Raw genomic sequence first — 13,372 nt, forward strand, 5'->3', positions numbered from 1 at the left:
TGTAAATTCGTTCATTATGGTGCTTTTCCTGCCCATCACCTTCTTTCCTAGAAGGAATTAGAGATATGAGACATAATCAATCTTTATTGGTAAAATAATGTTATTTGGGAATTACCTCAAAATAGCGGGGATTGGAATTTTCCATATTGAAAAGTTTAAAAAATGGGGGAGGGGTAGAAAGATTGAGAAGGAGGGCGAGCTGGAGATGAACCACATGCGATGAGAAGGCCTTGTTTGGATCCTGGTTCAAACACAACAACAGTAAAAAAAAAAAAAAAACACTTTAAAATATATCAGGAAAATTTGAAGATGGTTTGGCTCTTTAATGTGTTTTTAAGGAATTAATGACAATTTTTTAAACGTTTTAATGGCATTGTAGTTATGTTTTCAAATTGTCTTTTATAGAAAGATATACGAATATAGGGATTAAATAATAAAATGTCTGGGATTGGCTTCAAAATATGTTGATGACTTAAGATTTGTTTCAAAATAATCTGACCAATAGGGGAAAGTGGAGAAGAGGTAAACAAAATTGGTCCTAAATTAATCTTTAAGCTGCGTGATGGGCATATAGGGTTCCTTATATTATTCTGTCTTCCTTGGTATATGTTTGAAATTTTCCATAATAGAATACAGAAAGTCAGCTCTTTGGTGAGTTTTTAAAAAATCGGAGTTGGGGGGAGCAGTGGGTGGGGTTATGGATGAAACAAGATGGCCTTCAGTTGGTAATTGTTGAAGCTAGATGATGTTCCTATGGGTTTGTAATATTCCCTCTACATTTTTGTCCATTTGAAATTTTCCTTAATAAAAATTTTTAAAAAGCAAAAACAAATTACTTTATCAAAAATCAGGGTAAATGTACAATAAAATAAATTTGAAAATGTAACCACAAGAAAGGAAAAAGAAACACTTTATTACTTATCAGCTTTGGTGTCCTTTGAATGTGATAAAATGTAGTGCTTGTTGAAGGAGTAAACCATTATCTCATGTCTTTTATTTTATGTTCTTTTCCCATCCCCTTGTTTGACCTTCTAGGCCACTATCAGAAAAGCTAAGTTGGCAGAATAATAAGGATCAGAAGATCTGATCCTGATTACAGAATATTGGGTAAGTACCTCCCTTGTCCTGGCCTCAGTTCTCAAACAAGATAATTACACATAACCTTCTTTACTGTCCAGAAATGTTTTAAAGATTCATAAGCATCTATCTGGGAAAATACTCTAAATTCTAACAGTGCAGGGATGGAGCTGGTCCATTGGTGCTTCCAGTACAGAAAGTGCCTAAAAACCAGAGGACAGTGTAATCTTATATTCCTTAATAAAAGATACTACAATTGATCCCTGATTGTTAGTCCCATACATCCGTGTATTATTTTTCTTACTTTGTGGCATCCCATATGCAGCATAATTTAGTGGTTAAATGCAAATACTGACTTTCCAAATTTAAATCATGACTCTGCCACTTAACTGTGCAATCCTAGGCAAGATACGTATTCATTTTGTTGCTAAATTTCTCAAAAGTAAAATAAAGATAATAATAGTTCCTAGTTCATAGAATTGTTAAGGGGATTACGTATAAAGTATCAGGGCAGTGCTTGACACATCTAAGTGTTTGCTTTAATAATAATTATGGCTCTTATCAGTACTTCTGGTACACTAATAAAAGCAGTGGATGCCTCTTTTTGGAATTGTAAAAAAATTAATACTGTTGGTTTCTCTCCCTGATTTTCCAGAAGCAGCAGTTACCAATAGAACTGAATTCTGAAAGTCTAACTTGTCCTAACAATCTAGGAAGTTATTAAGTATATTGCTAAGGGAATTTTCAGGAACTATAAATTTAAACAGCAGATCATAACCATATTTAGTTTGCTAGCAGTTTTTATATTATTCCTCCTTTGTCTCAGACTCAAAAAATTACCTGCTACACATAAAGAAAGTAGCCCCAAGGTCCAGAAGAGAAAAGTGATATAAATGTAACTGACATATAGGCGCATCTAAAGGTTTATTTCAACAGACTGTACAAGATGTTCACACTCATTTGTGACACGTCATACACAAAAATGTTAGCATTTGGAGTCTACATTCCTGAATGGCTCATCACTTCCATGAGGAGATGAAGGAAGGTTTTTCAGTTTTGACAGCTTCATTTTCCCATGGAATCACTTTATTTTCCTCTTATTTTTTTGTCTTTTCTGAAAGCTAGGTTGCAGAGGAAGGCACTACCTGGAGAAAAATGTGCAATAGGTGGATAGGCACAAACCCTTTACAGGAGACCATCTGAGAATGGTTAAGGGCTAAAGGAAGAGAAATGGACTGTTAAGCCAACAGGATCTCAGAAAAGGCAAGAGCCAGGGTAGCCTGAAACAGAAAGCCTCAAGGAGAAAAAGGAACCTTGACCTGGGCCTTTGAGGATAGAAAAGACTTGAGAAGGAGGGAGGGAAACCAGTCTGAATGGTATGCCCACAAAGTATATAGTACACCATGATAATTAGCTGAAAGTCTAGCTATATGTGAAATCTGTGGATACAAATAGATCAGAAAATCATTGGGGACTTATTAAATATGTATATTTCAGTATAAATTGGTCACAGAATTGATTACAGCCTCCTTGTAATATAAAAAATTTAAGTATTACAAGGTAGGCTCAGGTTTCCTTTTCTCACCACCCCAATTGTCTTACTCTCCCCAGAGTTAACCATTATTACCAGTTTTATTTAATTCTAGGTCTCTTACGTTATGTACCTGTTTTAAAAATGTGTATGGAAATATATAACATACTGTTTTGTTTTCTTTTACATAAATATGCTATCACACTATAGGTACTATTTTGCAACTTGCTATATTCAATCAAATTGTATTGGATGTGTTCATGTCCATTTATAGAATTCTATTTTATCCTTTATAGTGGTGTTCCTTTAATAAGCATAGTTTTCCATATTATGAGTAAACCACGTTTTATTTTACTGCATGGAACATCCTTGGAACCCATTTACAAGTGTTACTCTGAGGCAACATTTATGGCTTTTAACTATGATAATTAAATGAATGTGAAACTGGTGTGAGAACAGACGTGTTGCTGTGACAACAGATGACCTAGAAACATTGATACCTTTAAAATTTTAATAATCAAAAATCACTGGGAAGAAAGGGCATTAAAAGAGACCCATATACCTCTAGGAATTGAGAATGAAATAGCATATCAGATCATTGGGGAAAAGATGGACTCTAATAATTAATATTAGGAAAATTAGTTATATATTTGGAAGAAACTATTAAAAGTACCAAAAAGTAATACAGGAAATTATTTAAGGACACTTTTGGGGGAACATTTTTTCTAGGCATGACATAACTGTCAAAGTTCACAAAGGAAAATGTTGACACATTGACAGTTTGCACAAAATATTTCCAACATACCAAAAAAAAAAAAAACAACTTAGCATTTAATTATTAGGGATAAATTTTAAAAAGCAAACAACCTAGTAGAAAGGAGGAGCAAAAATGTTCACATAAGAAAAAGATACATATGAAAAAATGCTCAGTATCACACAAATTGAAATAACTACATACTAGATTGGCCCCCAAACATTTTTATTAAAAAACTTTAATCCAGTGTTCCTGAAGGAGTGGGTGAATGAACTTGCACATTTTTGCTGGGAGCTCAAATTAAAGGGGTTCTTTACAAATTAACTTGCCTCTATCTCACCAAGGATTAATTAGCAAATCCTTTAAACAGTTCCTGCTTCCTAATGCTTTAATATGTCTGTACACTGATGCCTATTATAGCATTTCTGTAAGGAAGCATTGGGAACAACCTGAATGTTTATTAATATGGGAGTGGTTAAATTATGATATGTAGAGATTATAGAGTGTTGTGGATACTAAAAAGCAACCTAGGTATGTGCAGACAGGAGATTCGTGATAAAGTGAGAAAAGGTGCAGAATATGTATTTCACCTTTGTCAAGAACAAGAAAATGCATGACATATATTCACTTAGGTATATAATACATTTAATTTTTAAAGTATGTTATTTGTGTAAATGTGTACATAAAAATATTTGAAAGCATTCGCTCTTCATTCTAGGATTGGGGAGGGGAGGTGATAAGGAGAATGCCCACATCTTTATATATTTGGTATTTGTAGATATGTAAAGGAAAGAGTACGATATTCATGGTGCCACAAGATAATTTGGGGGGAAGTATATAGATTCAGTCCATAACTTGTATAATAAATTCTGGGTAGATTACGGAATTAGAATAGGTAATCCATAAAAGTATGACATCTTAATTTTTAAACTTAATAAAAGGGAAAAATAATACTTCATTGCATAAAATTTCATCTTAATATCAGAAGTAAAATGAGCTATAAATGTTGAAATCACTAAGAACCAAAGCAAATGAATGAACAAGATCTAAAATATAAATGGTCAGCCCTAGCTGCTGTGGCTCAGTGAATTGAGCATCGACCTGCGAACCAAGTGTCGCTGGTTCAATTCCCAGTCAGGGCACATGACTAGGTTGCACGTCAGGTCCCCAGTTGGGGGCGCAAGTGAGAGACAACCACACAGTGATGTTTCTCTCCCTCTCCTTTCCCCTCTCTCTAAAAATAAATAAATAAATTATTAAAAAAATATAAATGGTCAATAGACATTTTTTTCAGTGTTAGAACATCATTAGTAAAGAAGTGCAAACTGAAAAACCAAACCCATTCTCTGCCAATTCACAACTTAAATGAGGGTAGCCAAATAGTGCTGATCAATGTATGAAGTGGGAAATTGGTAAAACTTTTGAGGGAAGTAATTTGGCAACATAATTACCTCTTGACCCACTAAATCTCCATCAGAGAATCTTACAGGAATAATATGAAAGGGAAAATATTTTAATAATGATAGGAGAAATTGAGGGGGAGGAAATAACACTTTAAAGGGAAGCTCTGAGATTTGATATCCAGTAGATGCTCACCTCTGAATGAGTATTTACACAAAAAGAAAGCTAAGACAAACATACAGATGTGTTTTTGCGATGTCTGGTGTATTCTAGAATTTGACCTGTAAAGAGAACAAGTGGAAAAAGACTTGATTACTTATTCCTAAATTGTGCCTGCATTTCCCCCATTAGTTGAATCACCTCACTTGGATTCACTATAGTGTACCCCACCAGGGATAAAAGTGCAAGATATTTTTAACACAAAATAAATGACAAATGAAAAGTAATGGTGTAGTTCCATAAGCAAAACTAATGCATGAAACATTTAAATACTAAGCTCTGGAGTACTACTGTTAGCTTCATATAATGTTGGAAATGGCAGAGGACTGGGGGTGGAGCTAGAGCAGTTAGAGGAGGTTTAAAGGAAATGGGGCTTGGGTGTTATGTAGATGAGGGAGATTAAGGGAGGAAGCATGATTGGAGTAAAGAGATTTTGGTGTACTAAACCAGACAAAAGCCTGAAACTCGAGAAGAGGACTGGCAGATTTAAAATTTAAGGCAGCTCAAAATAAAGCACTATAGTTATTAACATTAAATGAATGATGTGCCCAGCACATCTGTCACCAGTCCATGGAGGCAGTGTAAGCTGGGGAGGGAGGTGCAGAGTGCCGTGAGCAGCTTAGTAAAGCTATCCCTAAACTTGTATGGCAAGTAGGAACCAGACATCAAAAGGGTGGGTGTTCCTTTCCTTTGATGACTGGCTTCTGACTCCCAGGCAGTAATAGCTTGATCTGTAGGATACTCTGGTAAAAATAAAGGTACTGACACTTCTTTAGAAAGGTTCTTTGGCTTTATTCACTGGGACAAGCCTTGACTAGTGGTACAGGTATTTTTCTGTATAATGTCAATAAACTTGGGACTTTATATGAATGATAGAAATATTTGTAGAGAATGATGAAATTTGCCCACTTAATGAGAATCAGGTAGAATTCCTTTTTGTAGTTTTATATATATAATCGATACCAAGGATATATAGTAGGTTCACCTATCATTCTTAAGTTCCTTCTCACTAAGGAATTGCGGATAACCAATGTGGCTTCCAAAATAGTTCCTGTCCATCCTGGCTCTACTGTATATCTTACAGTCTGGTTGGCACTGGGCCATCTTAACTTTCTTCAGTTTGTAGATTAGCTGTCCCCTTGTTTTGTGGGAGCTCTGTACTATATTACTAGCCCCAGGTGGGTTTTCTGAATTTCACCTATATTAACTAAATTTTTTGCTATCAGGTACTGTGTCCCCATCAATTCTTTTAAGAAACATTTTGCACTGTAATAGCTTAAAATAAAATGTCATGGCACACTGGTCACTAGTCTTTCACAAGATGTATTTCTGTATTCATCAGCCAGAAGGCTTCAGATTTCCAGAGGGTCATTGTCTATATTCACAAATTTTGATGCTCTCTGAGGACCACAATTGCCCTTTAATTTCTGCTTAGAGCTTTGTGCCCTTTCAGTTAGAGCATATTGTTTGCTTAATGAAAGTGCTAGTACCTATGTTTCTATTCCCAATAACTGATTTCCCTGATTCAGGGCTTCCCTGACACCTGCCCACGTGGTCTTAAGGGCTGGGGGTTGGCCAAAGGGCTTTTTCTGTGGGTGAAAGTTGTACCGGAGAAACCTGGTTTAAGCCTGGTCCACTATACCCCCTTCTTTTCTAGAGATTACCCTGACCTTAACAGTCTTGTTTTTCTCCATCAAGATAACTTTTCTATGTATTTATAGACATCAGTTTAAAATACAGAAATTGGATCACACTACATTAGAACTGAGACTGATGTTTATTTATCTCCCTGTGCTGTCTCTCTTTGGGATCCTGTTGTACAAATTATTATGCAGTCTGTCTTGCTATCTAATAATATATGATTGAATATCTTTCCATGTCAGTACATGGATCTCTGCTGAATTCGCTTGAATGTTTTCCATAGTGTGCATACATAATTTATATTGTCATTTCCCTATTCAAGGATATTTAGGTTTTTCCACTTCTCCAGTATTAAAAACACCACTGCAATGAACATCCTTTTTGTCCTTGTTCACATGTGCAGGTATTTCTGCAAGGTCATATGCTAGCTGTTTAGCCACGTCATATTTATGAAATTCATAACATGAACAAATCTGTGAAGGCTACGGGTAATTTTCCACATTCTGTAGATGAGAAAGAGGCTAGAAGAGCTTACCTGTCTTGCCTAAAGCCTTACAACTCATATATGGTGGAGCCTAATTGAAATAGTATATCTTAACAGCAGAACTCATTTTCTCTGATGCCACAATTGTAAACTGCATGTTTATAAATTATATATTTTTTCTTTTTTCTGTATTTCACAAAAGTTGTCTTCATTGCAGATACTTGCTTTCCTTTCTAGGTTGTGTATCCCACCTCATCCTTCCAGACCATCCTGAAAGATCAATAAGATTCCATCTGGGAAAACACTAGGAGTTCTGGGAAGAGCAAGAAGGAAGAGGATTGTGTAAGTCCAGGGAATTGTTGCATCTGTCACACCCATAAGAATCATAGAACACTTTTTTCATTTTATCTTACTAGACCTCTCTGTTGATCCCTTATTTTATACTGTAGATTTGTTCTTTTCCTTATTGAAATTCAACTTCTTTTCTAAAACAACATTCTCCTAATTCCCCTATGGCTTCTTTGACCACTTTTGTTTTATTTGTGGTCTCTTTGCTCATCCCTTATATATCATTCTTTCATAGTTTCTTTGAGAATCCCACATTTGGTTCAGTTTTTCTTCCTTTATTATTCATGAATGATTTCATGGCTCATAAATTCCACTACTGTCTATATAATGATTACACTCAGATCTCCATTTCTGGCTATGGCCTCTCACCTGAGCTTTAAAGTCATTATATATAACTGCACACGTCACATTTAATATTTAGATCCAGTCCTGAAATTCTTCCCTCTAATCCATTTTCTACTCGGTGCAATCTCATTTGGAGATAATACTAATGACATAATTACCCATTCTCAGAACATGGAGTCCTCACTGACTTCTTCCTCACCAATTTATCACCTCATTCCAACAACCTATTGCTGAAAGTGGTATCATGTACCATTTCTTGTTTGCTCCCAAAATATTCTGTCTGTAGCTATTATTATACTAACCTTGTTTTATTTAGTTTGATCACACTGTAAGGTATATGAGTGTATAACCACTATAATTAAAAGATAAATGTTATATACCTTACGATGAAATCCGAATAAGTCTACCTCCCACCTGACACCATACATAGTTATTGACTATATTCCATATGCTGCACTGAACATTCCCATAACTAATTTTATAACTGTTAGTTTGTACTTCTTACTCCACTTCACCTTTTTTACCCATCCTCCCACTCCCCCCCGCCATGGCAGCCATCAGTTTGTTCTCTGCATCTATGAGTTTCTTTCTGTTTTGTTCGTTGGTTTTTGTTTTTTAGATTCTGCATATAAGTGAAATTATATGGTATTTGTCTTTCTCACACTTATTTTACTTAGCGTAAAATCTCTAGGTCCATGCTGTTGCAAATGGTAATATTTCACTCCTTTTATGGCTAAATAATACTCCATTGTAAAGATGTACCACATCTTCTTTATCCATTTATCTATTAATGGACATCTAGTTTGCTTCCATATCTTGGCTATTGTAAATAACACTGCACTGAACATAGGGATGAATATCTTTTTGAATTAGTGTTTTTGATTTCTTAAGAAAAATACCCAGAACTGAAATTGCTGGGTCATATGGCAGTTCTATTTTTAATTTACTGAGGAACCTTCATACTGTTTTCCATAGTAGGTACACCAGTGTACAATCCCACTGCTGTCCTTGTTGTTTTATAATTGTCACTTTAAATATTTGAATCCCTAGCACATATCATAGTACTTGTTCTGAAGCAGATACACAGTAATTTATGACGACTTAGATCAGTGAGTGGATGAATTAACTTTTTCTTAGTATATTATTGCTGATTCCAAGCCATTAAAAATCAGTGCTCCTATTAATTCATTGATTTCTCAGGCTTAAAATTGCAGAACCACTTTTGACTCCTCCCTCTCCTTCATTTATCAGATTCTAGATTCAGTTTCTTTTGACTCTCATCACCCTAGTTTCAGGCCTACCTGGACTTATACAAAACCTTTGCTGTTACTCATTTTGCCTCCAGTTAACTAGATCTTTCTTAATTCTTTCATGTTGTCTTTTTCTTTTTTTTTTTTCTGTTGGGAAATCTTGAATTTGAATTCCACTGCCTTTTGTAGTTTATTGCCCATTTAATTTATCTTTTCTCCAAAATTATATTCCTGTTTTTTGAATGGAGTCTGAAAAAGAATTGATGGGCGAGTCTGATGATATCAGTGGGTGGTGATGGTAAGAGAGGGAGGAGGCAGTAAAGCACTTAGAAATGGTCCTGAAATAGGATTTGAAATTCAAATTCCAAGAGAGTAGCATGTACTTTGTGAAGCATAATGTGTTAAAGGTTGCCACAGAAAACAAACAAGTAAAATACTTTATATGTTACAGTGGTTGAAATAAAAACAGGGTTGAATGAGTTCCAGAAAGCAGGGTTCTCAAAATCGTGGACAACAATCTACAGAAGAAGACAACTTCAAAAAACCAACTAGAAGCAATATGCAGAGAAGTAAGATGAGAGGGGCCTCATCAGGAAAGAAGACAGCTGGTCCACAGCCGAAAAATCAGGAACCAGCCCTCCCAGGCAGATGGGGGGGTCGCTCTGCAGAGAACCCCCCTTCAGGATCTGTGAGGAAGACCAGAAAGAATAAACAGAAGACTCCTGGAAACGGAGATGGTGGCAGTACCAGCGAAGCCCCTCAGCCACCTAGGAAGAAAAGGGCCCGGGCTGACCCCACTGTTGAAAGTGAGGAGGTGTTTAAGAACAGAATGGAAGTTAAAGTGAAGATTCCCGAAGAATTAAAACCGTGGCTTGTTGAGGACTGGGACTTAGTTACTAGGCAGAAGCAGCTGTTTCAACTCCCTGCTAAGAAAAATGTAGATGCAATTCTAGAAGAGTATGCGAGCTGCAAGAAATCTCAAGGAAATGTCGACAACAAGGAATATGCAGTGAATGAAGTTGTTGCAGGCATAAAAGAATACTTCAACGTGATGTTGGGCACTCAGCTGCTCTACAAATTTGAGAGGCCCCAGTATGCTGAAATCCTCTTGGCTCACCCTGATGCGCCGATGTCCCAGGTTTATGGCGCACCACACCTACTGAGATTATTTGTAAGAATCGGAGCAATGTTGGCATATACGCCCCTTGATGAGAAGAGCCTTGCATTATTGTTGGGCTATTTGCATGATTTCCTAAAGTATCTGGCAAAGAATGCTACATCTTTGTTTAGTGCCAGTGATTACAAAGTGGCTTCTGCTGAGTACCACCGTAAAGCCCTGTGAGGGTCTACTGACCACTCAACTATTATGTCTGGTATCTGTAAACACTTTTTGTTCTTAGTCTTTTTCTTGTATAATTGATGTTCCTTAAAATTATTAATGTTTAACAGGGCTTATATTTCAGTTTTTCTGTTTCATTTGAAACAGAAAATAAAAGGAGTACAAGCTCCTTTTCTCATTTCAAAGTTGCTACCAGTGTATACAGTAATTAGGTAAAGAAGAAACATTCAGTAGAACATTTTCTTGCATAGTTGACAACATTGCTTGAATGCTGGTGGTTCTATCCCTTTGACACTACACTGTTTTCTAATTGTGTTATTGCTATGTGGTAAAATGCCCTGATTCCTAGTGCCAAAGGTTCAACTTAATGTATATACCCCAAAACCCATGCATTTGTGCTCTTTTTTTAATGGTGCTTGAAGTTAAACAGCCCATCCTCTGCAAGTCCATCTATGTTGTTCCTTAGGCATTCTATCTTTGCTCCAATTGTTGAAGGATGGTGGTTTGTCCCATGGTTTTTGTATTTGAATCTAATGCACGTTCTAACATGATAGAGGCAATGCATTATTGTGTAGCCACGGTTTTCTGGAGAAGTCGATATTTTAGGAACTGTATTTCAGATCTTAATAAAATCTGTTTCTAAATTTCAATGCAAGTAATTCGTAGAGTGTCTTTAATGCTACTGAGGCTGACAAGTCAGCAGGCTCAGGAAAGACCTAGGTGTGGTATCAAAGGAGTATTCTAACTCCTTGTGAATTCCTTTCTGTTGGGTGTGGCAGCCAGGAGTATGCCCTGTAAGGCCAGTTGCCCCCTCTCTTAGTGTGACTTCTTACCATGGGGATCCCTTTCTAGTGCTGCTTGGAAGAGCCATCTTTGTTCTCTGCTCCTTTCCCCCTATGAGTTGGGCTGGTATAGTGGGATATTTAGGGGGTATAACAGTACCTTTTACGGCACTTATGCTTTGCTTTTTTTGCACCAGAGGAAGCATATACCCCCTTCAGAAATACTTGTAGGACCTGGCCGGGTAGTTCAGTTGGTTAGAATATCGTCCCAGTACACCAAAGTTGAGGGTTCAATCCCCAGTCAGGGCACATACAGTAATCAACCATTGAATACATAAATAAGTGGAGGAGCAAATCTGTCTCTCTCAGATCAATAAACCATTTTTTTTTAATACTTGCAGATCTGGGGCCAAGGATAGTAGCTTTCCCTAGTTTCAGCATTAATGTCATGTTCCTTGCTTTTATAATTCCTTGGACATAGCACCAGGAATCCTAGAGTTGGGGATCTGTGGAGGAGAGTGATGGTGTTGGATGCCTATACTTATGAATATCTAATATGGAAATTTCCTAGTCAAGCCAACTTTTTTCATAACAATGATTTATATTTTTCATTTTTCAATTACAGTTGACACAATACTAGTTTCAGGTGTACAGTCACCATAATAAGTTAGTAATCATTGTCACTGTACAGGTACTATAATAATGACTATATTCCCTGTGACTTATTTTATAATTGGCAGTTTATACTTAATCCCTGTCATCTTTTTTGCCCATTTCTCCACCCCCTCCCTCATGTCAGCATTTTCTACTTCTTAGCATGGCTACTGCAAAATTTTTGGAAAATATAGTAAGAACAAATATGGAAATAATCACATATAGCCCTGGCTGGTGTGGCTCAGTTGACTGAGTGCCGGCCTGTGAACCAAAGGGTTGCCAGTTCAATTCCCAGTCAGGGCACATGCCTGGGTTGCGAGCCAGGTTCCCAGTTGGGGGCGTGCGAGAGGCAGCCTCACATTGATGTTTCTCTCCCTCTCTTTCTCCCTCCTTTCCCCTCTCTGTAAGTAAATAAAATATTTTTAAAAAAGAATCATGTATAAAACACTAGGTAAGTTTAGGTGGGACTCAAAATGGATGATATGAGGGGTTTAATAATGACTTTTTTCCCCAAGATATCAGCAGAGTAGTAGGGTCATGGTGCGCATTAGTCTTCTAGAGCTGTCTCATTCAAGTACCACAGACTGGGTGGCTTGAACAACAGAAATTTATTTTCTCCTATTTCGGGAGGCTGGAAGTCAAATAAGGTGTCAGCAGATGTGGTTTCTTCTGAGGCCCCTCTCCTTAGCTTGTAGAGGGCCACCTTCTCCCTGTGACTTCATGTGGTCTTTTCCTCTACCTATCTGTCCTAATCTCCTTTTCTTATAAGGAATCCAGTCATTTGATTAGGGACCACTCTAATGACCTCATTTGAACTTAATTACCTCTGTAAAGCTATCTCCAAGTACAGTCACATTCTGGGGTACTGGAGGCTAGGACTTGCACATATGAATTTGGAGGTGAAACAATTCAGTCTGTAACAAGGTGTTACTTAACTACATCTAGGTGAAGAGGAGGGAGCCTAGGAGAGGGGTAGGAGTGGGGGTGAGAGGAAGGAGCAGGATGAAGAGAGGAAGTAAGAGCAGTGGCAGGGTAGGGGGGCATTTGCTGGAATGGTAGACAGCTGTGTGAAAGGGCCAACTAACAGCAGCTGTGATCTTAAGGATGTAGTTAGTCACAGAGACCTTAAAAAGAATCAGAGAATCCAGGATGGGGGTGGGGAGGATAAATACCTGACCTCACTGTTCCTTCCTTTTTATCTGCTGCTGGATATTTACCTTTGGCCAAATTGGAAGCCAGAGTGCAAGGAAGACCTGATGTAGTCTATGTAGACACAGAACCCAGGGGAAAAGTAGATCAGGGGGACAGATGAGAGATTTTTAGTACACACATTCCTGAAATAACCATACTTTGTACTTTTCCATGTATTCTTAGAAGAATTATGTCCTGGGACCTAGGGCCTGCAACTAGATGAGTTCTTAAGAACTCTCATCAATTCAGAGGACAGTTGTAAAATAGATTGTGACACTCATGAAACACTGATTTGTTTCCTTTGTTACTGAAACTGAATAGGAGGCCTAGTGAAGGGATGGGTGTTAGAAATATCA

General features: G+C 37.2%; 1 protein-coding gene across 1 annotated transcript; it reads left to right on the plus strand.

Annotated features, from left to right (window-relative positions):
• Nucleotides 1-414: 414 nt before the first annotated feature.
• On the plus strand, nt 415-11,039 carry MORF4L2 (mortality factor 4 like 2). The gene is made up of 3 exons (XM_090264838.1): nt 415-1,107; nt 7,345-7,449; nt 9,502-11,039. The coding sequence occupies exon 3, from the start codon at nt 9,526-9,528 to the stop codon at nt 10,390-10,392; it is 867 nt and encodes a 288-aa protein (XP_090120964.1). The 5' UTR covers nt 415-1,107; nt 7,345-7,449; nt 9,502-9,525; the 3' UTR covers nt 10,393-11,039.
• Nucleotides 11,040-13,372: the final 2,333 nt, after the last annotated feature.

This window comes from Furipterus horrens, unplaced genomic scaffold (assembly GCF_987537825.1).
Source record: "Furipterus horrens unplaced genomic scaffold, mFurHor1.1.pri manual_scaffold_17, whole genome shotgun sequence".
Classification (NCBI taxonomy): domain Eukaryota; kingdom Metazoa; phylum Chordata; class Mammalia; order Chiroptera; family Furipteridae; genus Furipterus; species Furipterus horrens.

What these genes read in the sequence shown, in the direction of transcription:
- MORF4L2 (XM_090264838.1), top strand. Translation starts at nt 9,526, where the DNA reads ATGAGTTCCAGAAAGCAGGGTTCTCAAAATCGTGGACAACAATCTACA.